This window comes from Stegostoma tigrinum, chromosome 19 (genome assembly GCF_030684315.1).
Source record: "Stegostoma tigrinum isolate sSteTig4 chromosome 19, sSteTig4.hap1, whole genome shotgun sequence".
In the NCBI taxonomy this organism is placed as follows: Eukaryota; Metazoa; Chordata; class Chondrichthyes; order Orectolobiformes; family Stegostomatidae; genus Stegostoma; species Stegostoma tigrinum.
The window spans coordinates 2,938,015-2,954,628 of NC_081372.1; the positions used below are offsets into that span (position 1 = coordinate 2,938,015).

General features: G+C 45.7%; 1 protein-coding gene across 7 annotated transcripts in view; it reads right to left on the reverse strand.

Annotated features, from left to right (window-relative positions):
* The window catches only part of LOC125461556 (copine-1-like), a 105,896-nt gene that overhangs the window by 3,418 nt on the left and 85,864 nt on the right, over positions 1-16,614 (reverse strand). For all 7 annotated transcript variants that reach the window (XM_059652695.1, XM_059652701.1, XM_059652698.1 and 4 more), the window contains exons 11-15: positions 14,619-14,752; positions 14,456-14,510; positions 13,392-13,443; positions 9,399-9,532; positions 7,344-7,580 (exon numbers count right to left, since the gene is read on the reverse strand). In XM_059652695.1, the coding sequence (XP_059508678.1) occupies positions 7,344-7,580; positions 9,399-9,532; positions 13,392-13,443; positions 14,456-14,510; positions 14,619-14,752 (612 nt within the window). The remainder of the gene's footprint in view (positions 1-7,343; positions 7,581-9,398; positions 9,533-13,391; positions 13,444-14,455; positions 14,511-14,618; positions 14,753-16,614) is intronic.

A 16,614-nucleotide genomic window follows, 5' to 3' on the forward strand; every position in this document is an offset into this window, starting at 1 on the left:
CATAACCTCTGATCCCATTCGCCCTCAAGTGCTATAGCTAGTCACCTCTTGAATTCATTCAATGTTTTGGCATCAACTGCTTCCTTTGGTAATGAATCCCACAGACTTACCACCTTTTTGCAGCGGAGAGCGGTGCGAGCCGGGCAGACATGAGGTCAGGGCAGAGGGGCAGTTGGGAAGGTGAGCGAGTGCTATTTAAGTAGGTGTGTTCTCAGCCCCAGGTCCTACACGGTAGGGCCTCCCTCCCACCCTCCTCCTCTAACCTAATTAAGAGTCCACAGACTCACAGCAAACACACAAGGGCTGAGCGAAGTGCCTGGTGAGTAAAGTGCGAGTTTTCGGCGAAGAGGCTACTGTTGACGAGGGTGAAGACATGACGGCCAAGCTGATTCAGTGTGCTGCATGCATGATGTGGGAGGTCAGGGACACTGATGATGTTTCTGGCTCCTATAGCTGTGGTAAGTGTGTACACATTCAGCTTCTGAAGGAGGTTGTTGCAGCCCTGAAGAACGAACTAGAAGACCTCAGGCTCATCTGAGAGAATGAGAATTTTCTGGACAGGACCTTCAGCAAGGTCACTACACCGAGGATACCTGAAGAGAGAAGGGGGATGTCGATGACGAAGGAAGACACGAATGAAGTACAAGAGACCCCAGGGGAAGCACCTATTGTAAACAGGCTGACTGTCTTAGAAACTGCCGAGACAGACGACACTGCCAGTCCGTGAGGTGGACAGGTCTGTGAGTCAAAAATTGGTGTAGAGGCAGAGCCGAGAAGTCAGACATCACGCAGAGCCGTGGTAATAGGGGACTCCATAGTGAGAGGGACTGACAGGGGTTTCTGCAGCAACAGGTGGGATTTGAGGATGGTGTGTTGCCTTCCTGGTGCCAGGATCCAGGACGTCACTGATAGAGTGCAGAGAATCCTCGAGGGTGAAGGTGAAGAGCCAGAGGTGATGGTGCATGTCGGCACAAATGATGTCGGGAAGAAGAGGAGGGGCATTCGACAGCGGGACTTCAGTGAACTCGGAAGGCGGCTGAAAAGCAGGACTTCCAGGGTGGTTATCTCTGGTTTGCTTCCAGTTCCTCGGGCTGGAGAGGGCAGGAACAGAGATAATGGACTCGAACGCGTGGCTGAGGGACTGGTGCCGGAAGCAAGGATTTAAATTCATGGATCACTGGGGTATGTTTTGGGGTAAGAACAAATTGTACAGGAGGGACGGTTTGCATCTTAATAATCGGGGGACCAGCATTCTGGCAGGCAGGTTTGCCACTGCAACACAGGTGTGTTTAAACTAAGTAGTGGGGGAAGGGGCCAAACTGGAAATTTAAGAATGAAGTTAAAGGGAAAGTGAGAATGAGAGAGGTTAAGGAGGACAACAGAATCAGAGCAGAAAACTTTAGAAGGGATCGTACAGTATGGCCAAGTGAAATAGGGATTGATAGAAAGGGCGAGGGGAGAAACAAATTAAAAATATTATATATAATGCACGAAGCAAAAGAAATAAGGTGGATGAGCTTGAGGCTCAGTTGGAAATTGGCAAGTATGATGTTGTGGGATAACTGAGACATGGCTTCAAGCGGACAGGGCCTGGGAAATGAATATTCAAGGCTATACGTGCTATCGAAAGGACAGACTGGTGGGCAGAGGGGGTGGGGTAGCCCTGTTGGTGAGGAATGATATTCGGTCCCTTGAAGGGTGGACATAGAGTCAGGAGATGTAGAGTCAGTATGGATAGAGCTGAGGAATTCTAAGGGTAGAAAGACCCTAATGGGAGTTATCTACAGGCCCCCAAACAGTAATCAGGAGGTAGGGTGCAGGTTGAAGCAAGAGTTGAAATTGGCCTGTCACAAAGGTATCACTACAGTTGTTACGGGAGATTTCAACATGCAGGTAGACTGGGAGAATCAGGATGGTACTGGACCCCAGAAACGGAGTTTGTGGAGTGCCTCCGAGATGGATTCTTGGAACAGCTGGTACTGGAGCCTACCAGGGAGAAGGCAATTCTGGATCTGGTGTTGTGCAACGAACCGGATTTGATCAGGGACCTCAAAGTAAAGGAGCCATTAGGAGGTAGTGACCATAATATGATAAGTTTTAATCTGCAGTTTGAGAGGGAGAAGGGAGAATCGGAAGTGTCAGTATTGCAGTTGAACAAAGGGAACTATGGAGCTATGAGGGAGGAGCTGGCCAAAGTTCAATGGTTCAATACCCTATCAGGGATGGCAGTGGAACATCAATGGCAGGTATTTCTGGATATAATGCAGAAGGTGCAGGATCAGTTCATACCAAAGAGCAAGAAAGATCCTAAGGGGAGGTAGGGGCGGCTGTGGCTGACGAGGGAAGTTAAGGACTGTATAAAGATAAAAGAGAAGAAGTATAACACAGCAAAGATGAGCGGGAAGCCGGAGGACTGGGAAGCTTTTAAAGAGCAACAGAGGATAACGAAAAAGGCAATACACAGAGGAAAAAATGAGCTATGAAGGAAAACCGGCCAAAAATATAAAGGAGGATAGTAAAAGCTTTTTTAGGTATGTGAAAAGAAAAAAATGGTTACGACTAAAATTGGGCCCTTGAAGACAGAAACGGGTGAATTTATTATGGGAACAAGGAAATGACAGAAGAGTTGAATAGGTACTTTGGATCTGTCTTCACTCGGGAAGACACAAGCAATCTCCCAGATGCAGTAGTGGCTGAAGGACTGAGGGTAATGGATGAACTGAAGGGTATTTATATTAGGCAAGAAATGGTGTTGGATAGACTGTTAGGTCTGAAGGCTGATAAGTCCCCGGGACCTGATGGTCTGCATCCCAGGGTACGTAAGGAGGTGGCTCTAGAAATTGTGGATGCGTTGGTAATTATTTTCCAATGTGCTATAGATTCTGGATCAGTTCCTGCGGATTGGAGGGTGGCAAATGTTGTCCCACTTTTCAAGAAAGGAGGGAGAGAGAAAACAGGAAATTACAGACCGGTTAGCCTGATGTCAGTGGTGGGAAAGATGCTGGAGTCAATTATAAAAGATGAAATTACGACTCATTTGGATAGCAGTAACAGGATAGGTCAGAGTCAGCATGGACTTACGAAGGGGAAACGTGCTTGACTAATCTTCTGGAATTTTTTGAGGATGTATCTATGAAGATGGATAAGGGAGAGCCAGTGGATGAGGTGTACCTGGACTTTCAGAAAACCTTTGATAAAGTCCCGCATAGGAGATTGGTGAACAAAATTAGGGCACATGGTATTGGGTGCAAAATACTGAGTTGGATTGAAAATTGGCTGGCTGACAGGAAGCAAAGAGTAGTGTTAAACGGGTCCCTTTCGGAATGGCAGGCAGTGACCAGTGGGGTACCTCAAGGTTCGGTGCTGGGACCGCAGCTGTTTACGATATATATTAATGATACAGACGAAAGCATTAGAAGTAATATTAGCAAATTTGCTGATGACACAAAGTTGGGTGGCAGTGTGAAATGTGAGGAGGATGTTATTAGAATACAGGGTGACTTGGACAGGCTAGGTGAGTGGACGGATGCATGGCAGATGCAGTTTAATGTGGATAAATGTGTGGTTATCCACTTTGGTGGCAAGAACAGGAACGCAGATTACTATCTCAATGGAGCCAAGTTAGGTAAAGGGGGAGCACAACGAGATCTAGGTGTTCTTGTACATCAGTCAATGAAGGCAAGCATGCAGGTACAGCAGGCAGTGAAGAAAGCTAATAGCATGCTGGCCTTCATCACAAGAGGAATTGAGTATAGGAGCAAATAGGTCCTTCTGCAGCTGTACAGGGCCCTGGTGAGACCGCACTTGAGTACTGTGTGCGGTTTTGGTCTCCCAATTTGAGGAAGGACATTCTTGCTATTGAGGGAGTGCAGCGTAGGTTCACGAGGTCAATTCCCGGAATGGCGGGACTATCATATGTTGAAAGATTGGAGCGACTGGGCTTGTATACTCTTGAATTTAGAAGGATGAGAGGGGATCTGATTGAGACGTATAAGATTATTAAGGGATTGGACACTGTGGAGGCAGGAAGCATGTTTCCGTTGATGGGGGAGTCCAGGACCAGAGGACACAGTTTAAAAATAAGGGGTAGGCCATTTAGAACAGAGTTGAGGAAAAACTTCTTCACCCAGAGTGTGGTGGATATATGGAGTGCTCTGCCCCAGAAGGCAGTGGAGGCCAAGTCTCTGGATACTTTCATGAAACAGATAGACAGAGCTCTTAAAGATCGGGGAATCAAGGGTTTATGGGGATATGGCAGGAACAGGATACTGATTGTGGATGATCAGCCATGATCATAACGAATGGTGGTGCTGGCTTGAAGGGCCGAATGGCTTACTCCAGCACCTATTGTCTATTGTCTTTGGGTGAAGAAATGTCTCATCTCTGGCCAAAATGGCCTACCCGGAATACGGTGACCCCTGGTTCTGGACACACCCACCATCGGCAACATCCTCCCTGTCCAGTTCTGTTAGAGACTTATAAGTCTCTGTGAGATCCCCCACTCATTCATCTGACAATCCTAACCTAGTCAATCTCTCCTCATACGTCAATCCTACCATACCTGGAATCAGCCTGGTAAACCTTCACTGCCCTCCCTCGAGAGTAAGAGCATCCTTCTCAGAAACTGCACCCCCCCATCTACTCTACCACTTATATACTCATACAAAACTGCACACAATACTCTGGGTGTGGCTTCACCAAGGCTCTGTACAACTGCTTCAACACTTCCCTGCTCCTGTACTCGAAACCTCTCACAATGAAGGCCAACATACCATTTACCTTCCTTACCCCCTGCTGCACCTGCATACTTACCTTCAGAGAGTGGTGCACAAGGACACCCAGGTCCCACTGCACACTCCCCTCTCCCAATTTACAGACATTCAGGTAGTAACCTGCCACCTTGTTTTTGCTTCCAAAGTGAATAAAATCACATTTATCCAAATTATCCTGCATCTGCCATTGACTTGCTCTCACCCAACCTGTCCAGATCATGCTGAAGTATCTCTGCATCTTTGTCATGGTTCACCCTCCCACCCAATTAGGTATCTACTGCAAACCTGGAGATGTTACATTTTGTTCCCTCATCCATATCATTAACATACACTGTGAATAGCTGGGGTCCAGCATCGAACCCTGTGGCACCCACTAGCTACTGCCTGCCAATTTGAAAGGGAGCCATTAATTCCTATTCTTTGTTTCCTCTCTGCCAACCAGGTTCCTGTCCATTTCAATTCACTTCAACCTTACACAATTATCTCTTACACAGGATTTTGTCAAGCACTTTCTGAAAGTCCAAATATACCAAATCAACTGCACCCCCCCCACCCCCGTCTACTCTACCACTTACATACTCATACAATTCCAACAGATTTGTCAAGCATGATATCCTCTTCATAAATCCATGCTGACTGACCCTGCCACTGCTTTCAAAATCTCCGCTATAAACTCCTTGATAATGGATTTGAGAATTTTCCTCACTACTGATGTTAGGCTCAGTGGTCTATAACTGTTTCCTCTCTCCCTCCCTTCATTGATTATTGGAGTGACATTAGCCACCCTCCACTCTGCAGGGGTTGTTCCACAGTCTATAGAATCCTGGAAGAGGATCACCAATGCATCCACATTTTCTACAGCCATTTCCTTAAGTACTCTGGGATGTCAATTATCAGGCCCTGGGGATTTATCCACCTTCAATCCTATCAGTTTTCCCAGCACCATTTCTCTACTAATATTGATCTCGCTCAATTCTTCCCTCTCACTAAATGTCACAAAAATGTCTACATCCAGAGAGTGGTGAGCCCATAGAATTCCATGTTACAGAAAGCAGGCCAGGCCAAAACACTGAATGATTTGAAGAAGGAGTTCATAGAATCATAGAATCCCTACAGTGTGGAAACAGGCCCTTCAGCCCAACACGTCCACACCAACCCACAGAGTATCTCACCCAGATTCATCCTCCTATAACCCACTTAATCTACACATCCCTGAACTCTATGGGCAATTTAGCATGGCCAATCCACCTAGCCTGCACAGCTTTGGGCTATGGGAGGAAACCAGAGCACCCGGAGGAACTCCACACAGACAGTCACCTGAGGCTGGAATCGAAACCCGGTCCCTGGCGCTGAGGGGCAGCAGAGGGAGGGGATGAGGAGAAAGTGGGAACAGGCTATCGACATCTTTGATTAACTAGTGGAGCAGGCTCAAACAGCCAAATGGGCATCCTCCTGCTCCTATTTTCTATGTTTCTACATAAAATGGTGAGAAACTGGAACTAACTGCTAACACGATTAGTTGATGCAGGTAGCACTGATATACTTTAGGGGAGAATTGATGTATTTTCAGGGACACTTGATGAATCTTGGAAGCAGTAGGATTCCAGGGTTTGGTTATTTTGGAAGGGGAGGGGTGAGGCATGGGGACAGTAATCAGAGTTGGATGGGGCTGCCGAGGAGCAGCAGCACCAGCAGAGACCAGGTGGTCTGAATGGCCTGTTTCTGCACTGAAGACTCAAAGTTGAGTCAGATCTTAGCCTTCCCAACGTACAGTGGCTGACTAATCTAGTCACTAGAAGCAAGATTCACTATCATGCTCAATGCAACAACTACCTTTAAACACAGCAGCCAAGTCGTACACAGCAAGCTCCACCAAGTAGTAATACAGTAACAGCCAGATAATTGGATTCACTGATGTGAATGGACAAAGAAATATTGGTCAGGACACTGGGCAAATAACTCCCAGATAATTCCCCTGTCCTTCCCTGGAATAGCGCTCTGGAGTATTTTCAATCCAGCTGATATAGCAGTTGGGGTTTAACTCTAAAATGTGAAAAACCAAACACACAGGAGTCTTATTTGGCCAGTGCAGGCCACAAGCTCTCCAGCTGAATCCACGGCCTAACTCTGTGAATGTTGTCCTTTAAAATACAGCATCTCCATTTCTGAGTGCTGCTGAAATATGGGGTGGGCGGCTGCCTCTATCATCTTTCCAGGCGGGGAGATCCAGATCCACCCACCTGAGTGAAAAATTTACTCCGCAACTCAACTTCAAATTTTCCCAATTACACCAAATCTGTTTATGGACCTTGCAGCTAGTGGAAACTGCATGCATTAAGTCCTCATCCGAATCCTTAACATCAAAGGGTCAAGCCTGTACCTTGTGGCCCAGCCTTGAGTGGAATTTGAAATCACTAACCATTATCTCCAAGGTGCCTGCTACACACCATAGCTCTGTGTGCGAAGACAATGAAAGCTCAGGCATGTGGTTAGATTCACAAAGAGTTCCAGACGGTGCTATTCCAGAGAGTGGGACTGAGCCCAGTTTAACGCCCAGTCTTTCCTACTTACATTCTGAAACTGTCTGAAGGGCACAAACTGCACAATGTCTCGGGCAACGTGCTCCCCAGTCAGTGACTTCAGGACGCCATCGTCACCATCCAGGAACTCCATGGCTTTGAAATCCGCGCTGCCAACACCAACTATAATGATGGACATTGGCAACTTTGAGGCTTCAACAATTGCATTCCGCGTCTGGTCCAAGTCAGTAATCTCCCCATCAGTGATAATCAACAGGATGTAATATTGCTGAAGGGGGAGGAATCAGAAACAAAGCAAGAGACATGACGCCGGTACCAAGATCATAAGAAAGTATTCCCCCGCCAACTTTCCCAGTAAATTTCTTTTAGACAGATGAAGTAAGTTTCAAAGGCACCCAAAACTCCACTCCCTTGTCCTAAATGTTCAATAACTGAACTATTTAATTGCAGAAGACCATGCCCACAGCCAATCACAACTGGTATCGCAAGGCACAAATGTTCTCGAGATGGGTGCAGGGTCAAAAAAAAATCACCGGATAGAAATGAATAGGCTGGGGCTATTTTCCCTGGAGCGGAGGCAAAGGGATGACCTTATACAGGTTTATAAAATCATGAGGGGCATGGATAGGGTGGATAGTCAAGGTCTTTCTTCTAGGGTAGCGGAGTCCAAAGCTAGGGGGCATAGGTTTAACGTAAGAGGGGAAAGATTTAAAAGGGGCCCAAGGGTAACATTTTCACACAGACGGTGGTGTGTATAGGGAATGAGCTGCCAGAGGAAGCGGAGGAGGCTGGTACAATTACAACAATTAAAAGGCATCTGGATGGGGACTTGGATAGGAAAGGTTTAGAGATATTGGCCAAATGCTGGCAAACGGGGCTAGATTTATATAGGCTATCTGGTCGGCATAGATAGAAGGGTCTGCTCCCATGCTGTATATCTTTAAGGCTCTAAGAGCAAATCCTGGCAATGAACAGACGCCCCCACCACCCGCCCAACTGCAGTCCCTACGTACTGACAAAAATCCATCCGAGCCCTATTAGTTGCTACTCAGTGGAGCAAGGGAAGGACTGATCCATGAATTGAACCACAGAATCTCCCCTCACCCAGGAGTGACTGATCTATTGATCAAGGAGTCCACTGTAACAAATCACCCATGGCTCTTTCAAAAGCCAGGGCCCTTCTCTCATTCAGAAGGGGGTTAGGGTAGGAGGAATACCAGTAGCCCCAGCGTCACACACACCAGCAGGACTGGAGTCACCTGTAAGCTACACTGAATAAGACAGAGGATACCCAAAGGATATCGAGAACCAGTTCTTTAATATCAAGCCTGACAAGTTTGTGCAACCAGTTTTTCTGACACCGGGTATGAAAATTCAGATTTTTTTCAATGGAATTTCACAGAAGTCACAGCAAGACCAAAACTAGTCATGACACGGCCTCACAAAGCGCAGACGATGGGATTAAAAACTAACAAGACTGTAAGCGTATTTCCACATAGCAAAACACTGCCTTGGGAAACATTTAACACAAGCTATCTGGCACCACGGCCCCTCCATAATGCAGTGAAGACAGCTTATAGAGCATAGAGCATAGAGCATAGAACATTACAGCACCCTTTGGCCTTCCATGTTGTGCCGACCTGTCATACCAATCTGAAGCCCATCTAACCTACACTGTACCTCGACATTGCTGTGGACACAGTCCAGTGAGAGCAGTACAAACCACCAGCCTCTTCCCACCTAACCGTGCCAATCCCTGCAAAACTCTCTCCTGCAAGTTCCCTTTATTCAAGTATTATTGAAGGACGTATGGGGCTTTGCCTGCAATGATCTTGTCCCAGGAGCAAATTAAAGATCCAGCTCTCGTTTATAAAGTTTTTACCAAACTGTCTTCCTCTGCCCTGTCAGACATCATTCCCCAGATCCCAACTCACTGCCTGAAAAACTGATCCCGTTTCTCCTACAGTCCCTTGGCCAATTACCTTAAGCCTCTCCTTTCCAGTTGCTGACCATTTCATCAGCAAGTTTCTCTTTATTCATGTGATTTTTAAGACCGGTGATCAAAGCTCCCTCCCCATGTACTCACCCCAGCAGTGCCTTCCCGGGCAGAAGCTGCAGCAAATCGGGACACATGGGTTATAATGGGGCAGAAGTTAGTTGGTCCGTAGAGCCTCACATTGACGATTGCATTTCGATACGCATCAATAATACCCTGTACTCCTGTCAGCATGGGGAGGGGGAAGAGCGAGAGGGGAGGGAGAGACCGTGTGTGTGAGTGAGAGTGTGAGTGTGAGTGTGAGTGTGAGTGTGAGTGTGAGTGTGAGTGTGAGAGTGAGAGTGAGAGTGAGAGTGAGAGTGAGAGTGAGAGTGAGAGTGAGAGTGAGAGTGAGAGTGAGAGAGTGAGAGTGAGAGTGAGAGTGAGAGAGAGAGAGAGGAGAGGCAGGGACAGACAGATAGACGGAGGTGGGGGCGAGGGAGAGAAATAGAGATCGAGAGTGTTGTTACTCAGTCTTGCATAGTATTGCACGAGATGGAAAAGCAAACCAAACATTTGGATAAAAATTCAGCATCAAATAAAGAATGGGCTATCATTCTGTCCCCTTGATGAATCATACCTTTGTTCGACATTGAGGAGATCTTGGGTGATTCATCATTTATTCCACAGGAAATGGAGCATCGATTCACGCAGTGCCACATCCCTTGAATCCCTCCTAAAAACGTCTCAATGCCCTAGTGTGCAGAACCCCAAAACCAGGATCTCACTACTGCAAAGACCATGTCTTTTTATTTTTGTGTTTAAGATTGTGATTGAAATGGGTAAGATGTCTCAATGTGGACTTCACTAGTTTTAAAATCTCCCCACCCCCGGCCTCTTCCCATGACCAATCCTCCCTCTCATCCCTGCCTCCTTGACCTGTGTCTTCTCTCCCACCTATCTGCTCCTCCCACCTCACTGATCAAACACCACCACTGCCTACCCGGACTCACCTATCACCATCCCACCCACCTTCCCCAGTAACACCCCTCCTCTCTATTTCAGAGCTCCCTTCCCCATCCCCCATTTCTGACGGGTCCCGACCCGAAATCAGCTTTCCTGCTGTGTTCCTCCAGCTCCATGCTGTTATATCTCGGACTCCAGCACTGGCAGTTCTTACTATCTCTGAAATGGGTAAGAACTGTTTTCAAACCAGTGTTTTAAAGGATTGCTGCATTGTTTGAAAAGTCCGTTCCCTGACCCTCATGGCAAGCGACGTTTAAACAGCTGCTGGAGCAAGCAGTAGTTGAAGTTGTTAAAGATGAACTGGAGATGAGGGTCTCTGTATTCAAGTGGTGATCTATCCGGTAATTTTATTGGTCTATGGCCAGTAACTAGTTATTGGCGTCAAAGGCCTTTTGCCTACCAACAGTCTTGTGATTGGCTCTTAGGTAAATGAACAAGATATCTAATCACATCTGTCTCAACCAACTCAAGAGCTGTTTCTCTGTTCTCTGCAATCAAAACTCACTTTAAACCTGAAGAATACCAGTTTATCATTTCTTCAGCAATTTCTCTAAGCTATGAATTTTTAACTGCTAAGTCAGAGACCTTTTATAAGTGGATAAATAACCCTGAGCCTCTTGCAAAACAGTGCAATCGTTCAAAAAGTGAACCTTCAGCAAGAACCAACTTAACAGATCTCGTGAATGAACACTAGGGAATTGTTTTCTCTCTGTCTATATTTTTTCACCGTATCTATGGTCAGTGTGTGTAAGGGGGTGTTAATAAGCTAATCAGTAAAATGTAAAGGTATACAGTCTTGGTGTATAATTGTTTATCTGGAACTACATACCTGATTTCTGCATTCTCAAAAAATACTATTATTGCAAGCACTGGGTATGTGCTTTCTTTCAACCTGGATCTGGGAGAGAGGGTCTAGAAGAGAGGTGAACTATGGAATTGTGTGCTTTTTAAAATATTCTTTCACTTTTTGATAATTTGATCATTAGCAGGGCTTGATTGCCAGTGTGTCACTTCTGCGTGATCACCTATTTTGTTCTACATTTCATTCTACACTACTGGTGCACAGAGGGGTTTGTGTTATTTTGGCTGCTCGGGGTCACGGGTTTCTGCCCAGAGTCTCAACATGATTGAAGAGGTTGATCCTTACATCCCAGACATCCAGCCATGTGGGTCAGGATGCCCCACGAGGTACTGGGATCTGGGCAGCAGGATTTGCTTCCTTTTTGTTCCTTCCGTGCTGTCTCTGCCTCATCAGGACTCAAAATGTGATGCAGCCGGACGATCAAGTTGTTGCCATTCTCAACGGCTGCAAGTTCCTCCACGACAGGGAGAGCTTCAGGGTGTCATTGTAGTGCTTTCTTTTGCCCTCTACTGGATTACCAGCCATTTGAGAATTGAGAACACTGGTCTAGGAATTGCTTTCCAGCCAGCCAGTCATAGCGCCTAGTCCACAAGAGTTAATGCTACAGGCATCTGGCCTTAACAGAGCCGGCTTACTGAGAAGGACAGCAGAGTCTGACTGATGGCCTTACCTGTGAATCTGGGGGATTTGATGAGGGTATTGCTGATTGTTGGTGCACAGGCCAAGTCTGTCTAGAGTATGATGACCACACCAACTCTGTGCAGTAGGATGTTTGTTGACTACAAAGACCTCAAAGTCAAATCTTCGCTTCTGTAGTTTGTAGAAGTGCATTTGAGCCACTGCAGCTGATCTGGGGATGCATGTCCTTTGCACTAGTGGCTGGAAAGGGTTCAACATATTGGTGGAATATAACTGGCCAGGTGCCGGTTAATGGGGTTTCTTTTGGCAACATTTAGGGACAGACCGAATTTCCTGTATGCAGAATTAATGAGATTGAAAGTGGCTTGTGAACCTGTGCAATCTTAGAACTGACCGGGTGGGAAAAGCAGCAAGTGATCCCTAGGAACAACAAGGTGAGGTCATTCAGCTTCTCAAACAGTGTTTCAATTAACTAATGGCTGATCTATGACCGTACTCCAACCGTTCATGACCACACCACATTCCTGGATACCTTTGGCTGACAAAAAGTTACTATATTATCCAGGAAACTCAGGAGGCATCAGAAGCAACTGGACATTTCATCAGCACTGCAGCAACACTTACAGGAAGGGAAATGTTAAAGCTCTCTTCCAACAACTAATCCCTCAAAGTCCAGACCACTCCAGGCAGCCAGAGTTAAACAGCTTTGTTTGAGTAGAGGCTAGATTCTATGGGCAGACGAAGCATGATTTGTAACTTCAATAATACGCAAATCTCAATATGCATTAAGAGAGGAGGCTTTCCACTGCAGAGCCAGCCATTCAACCTCCATCTCTTCGACTGGGTGGGATCAGGCACATGGGAGGACAGAGTCAGAACATTCAGTTTTTCCCAACTGGAAGCAGAACCACTGAGGAGTGGGCAGAGGAGAAGAAATAGGTAAGTGCACCTCTCCAGAATATTCCAGGATATGGGCTGAACACATGTAATGCTCTCCCCTTCTGATCTTGGGCTTATTTCACATCTGCTGACATGGTTAACTTCCCACCTCAATCCTGGGGTAACACCTTTGCAACCGGCCCTCGAAGCAGCACAGGGCAACGTGGGGCATGGTGCTGTTGGGTGGGATACATGCGAAGACGTTCAGATCCTGCAAGCACGGCACATATTTACGTACAAGTTCAGGCCATTGTAAGATGTGAACGAATTGAAAAGTAACTCGAGTACATGAAAAGCATCTAGGTCATTGTGTTTTCATCTGCATTTTTGGTATCGAGGCCATTTGCAGGTATGGCAGGTTATATAGGGGCATTCTCAGCAATCTCAAAGCTCTATTTAAACAAACAGGTGTGCACAAATGCCTGACAATAAAATCACAGGAAAATCTCATGTGGTATCACGACAATGCTAAGGTGGCTATGGATGAAATGAAAGCCAAAGCCAACAGGCAAACTTGCCAGTATTAAACAGGAACGTGCACTGAACAAAAAACGTTGCACTACACTGGCCTTCCCATGAACCACCAGTGATCTCAGCACATTGATCTACAATAACAGACAGGTGGAGAAATTTCCTACCTTGGCAATATGGGTTGTTGGGATTAAAATTCAAGGAAAACTCATGAGAAACCTACAGAAAGCAGGAAACAACAATTAGGTATTAGATTTGAAAAACGTTCCACACTGAAATTCTCTCAACCATGTTGTTCCCCAGCTTCACCCCTTCCCATTGCGTCAGCACCCTACACCTACATTACTCAGTGATCAGTCTCACTCCTGGTTCACAGATTAAGTCAGGCCTAAAACACATTATCAGCGAGAGTAATGGAGGCAGGTTCACATGAAGCATTTAAGAGGGCAGTGGATGATTATTTAGAAACAATGAGTGAGGGTTATGGGGGAGAAAGCAGAAGAATGTCACTAAGTTGTAATGCTGATTTGGAGAGCTGGTGAAGACATGATGGACCCAATGGCCTCCATCTGTGACTATATAAGCTGGTACCAGTCCAAACAGCAAATCACCCTTCAGAAATGATTCAGCAACCCATAACCGTTTAGCCTGAGCTCCACTTGGGAGAGGCAGCTTCCCTGGTGGAAGGTCAAGGATATAACACAATGGTTAGCTACAGATTGTATAACCCATTTACGAAGAATGTTCAGAGACACTGGGGAATGATGTGCTTCAACAGGCAAGTCACATGTTGAAGATTTCAGAAAACCAGGAGGGTGTTAGACAACTGCATGCTTTGGTTTTGCGCACTGAGGGGAATAAAAACAGGCCAAGAAACTTGAAGGTTGCGGACACAGGAGTAGTCAGACCAGTAAAAGTGGTAGAAGTGTTCATTTTGATACAAGTAGGTTAGAAGTACACCATGTACAATCTGAGCCTTAAAAAATGGCACGGACTCAACGGGCTGAAGGGTCTCTTCTATATGATTCTGTGAAATGCAGAAAATCTACAGAGCATACAGAATGTAGTTATTATGTTTACAGAGTAAGTTCTCTCTTGGTAAATGCATTGCAAAACCATAACTGAAAAGCGATAAACTGAAAACAACATGGGGAAATTCTGTAATGATGCAATGCATAAGACATAACATGACAACCTGTAAGCCAGGCCTATGCCTCTCTGCTGCTCTTACCTGCCAGTCAGGAGGAACTTGAGCACCAAACCCAAAAGCAGGAAACAGCTTGTCTCTGTGGACACAGGGAGAGCAGTAATGAGGCAGCTGATTCTCATTTTACTAGGCCACCCACCAGCAGTGCCTTGAAAACAAGACAATGAAATAGGGCAAGGCAACTTACGTATCGTAATCCTGCACAACCTGCCCAACAGACCAGATGGCAGTCAGGTACTCATTGACTCCATTCGGGCTGATGTAATGCAGTGAGTCCGGGGAGCAGGGATCTCCATTCGATCCTGTGAAATCAACACCAACCTGAGAAAGGGGGAAAATGGTAAAACACATTCAGTTAAAAGATGCAACCTAATAAACGGAACTCGCAGAAAAACAAAATCTCAAGTCCACTGTGCACATTCTATTTATAAACCTCCTGCTGTTAACACTCCTACATCCCATATTCGGAATGGGGATTTCCAAAATGAATGCCACATTATAATGTTACCTTCCCGTCTGTGGCAGTGTTACAGTGTCTCAGTTGTACATCATTCTATACCCTCCATCAAACTAACTTTCTCTCCTTCCACACTGCTTAGAAATGTTCATCATTAAAGTCAAGAAGCAAATAACTTGAGATAGAATCATATTCTATGACTCAGGCCCTTTGGCCCACCACGTCTATGCCAACTAGCACCAAACTACACTGATTCTATTTACCTGTACAGAGCCTATAATGTTCTATCAATGGAGACTAATATAGATCTGATCCCAAGTCTACACTCTCTCTATATCCCACTGTATCCTTTGACAATCCTCCTTGCTATCTGCAATTCCGCCAATTTTTGTGTCATCCGTAAACTAACAAAACGGACTACCTACATTTTCTTTCCAAATCATTTAAATATATTACAAACAACAAAGGTCCCAGCACTGATCCCTGTGGAACACCGCCAGTTACTGATCTCCATTCTGAAAAGCACCCTTCCACCCCTACTCTGCCTTCGATGACCAAGCCAGTTCTGTATCTATCTAGCTAGCTTACCAGGGCTCCCATGGGACTCTACCTTTGTAACAGCCTGCTTATCAAACGTTTTACTAAAGTCCATGTAGACAACATCCACTGCATTTCCCTCAATCATTTTTGGCATCCCCTCAAAAACACAATCAAGTTGGTGAGCCATGACCTTTCCCTCCCAAACCCATGCTGCCTATCGCTAAAAATATCATTCCTTTCAAATGTGAAAAAATCTTGGTCTCTCAGTATCTTCTCCAAAAGTTATCCCACTACTGATGGCAGACCTGTAATTACCCAGATTATCTCTGTGTCCCTTCTTAAACAAAGGAACAATATTGGCCACTCTCCAGTCCTCTGGAAACTCGCCTGAGGCCAAACAGGATGCAAAAATATCTGTAAAGGCCTCAGCTATTTCCTCCCTTGCCTCCCCCCTGTATCCCTGGATAGATCTCATTTGGCCCTGGGACTTGTCTACCTTAATGCATTTCAAGACACCCAATACTTCCTCTGATTATGCTGACACACCTTTCTCTAACCTCAACATCCCTCTCTTTGGTGAATACTGATATAAGGTACTCAATAAGGATCTTACCCATTTCCTATGGCTCCATCCATAACCTAACCTCCTTTATCCTTTAGTGGCTCTACTCTTTCCATAGCTAGCCTCTTGTTCCTAATATGCGCTTAAAATGCCTTGCAATTCTCCTTAACCTTGCTGACCAAGGACATTTCATTGCCTCTTTTAGCCTGCCTAACTCCCCTTTTGAGCTCCTTCCTACTTTCTCTATAACCTTCAAGGACTTTGTCTGTTTTTAGTTGCCTAGACCTTTGGCGTGTTTCCTTTTATTTTTGACTAAGCTGACAATTTTCCCTGTTATCAAGGATCCCAAATCTTGCCATTCCTGCACTCTCATCAACTGGTCCTAAAAAGGCTTCCAAATGTCAGATGTAGATTTACTCTCAAACAGCTGCTCCCAGTCCACATGCTCTAATTCTTGCCTAACTCGATTATAGTTGGCCCTCCCCCAACTTAACCGCTTCATCCAAGGTCCACTCTTGTCATTATCCATAATGCCAAAAAAGTACAGAATTATGGTCACCATTCCCAAAATGCTCCCCCACTGTAACTTTGATTACCTGGCCTAGGCTCATTTCCCAATAGCAG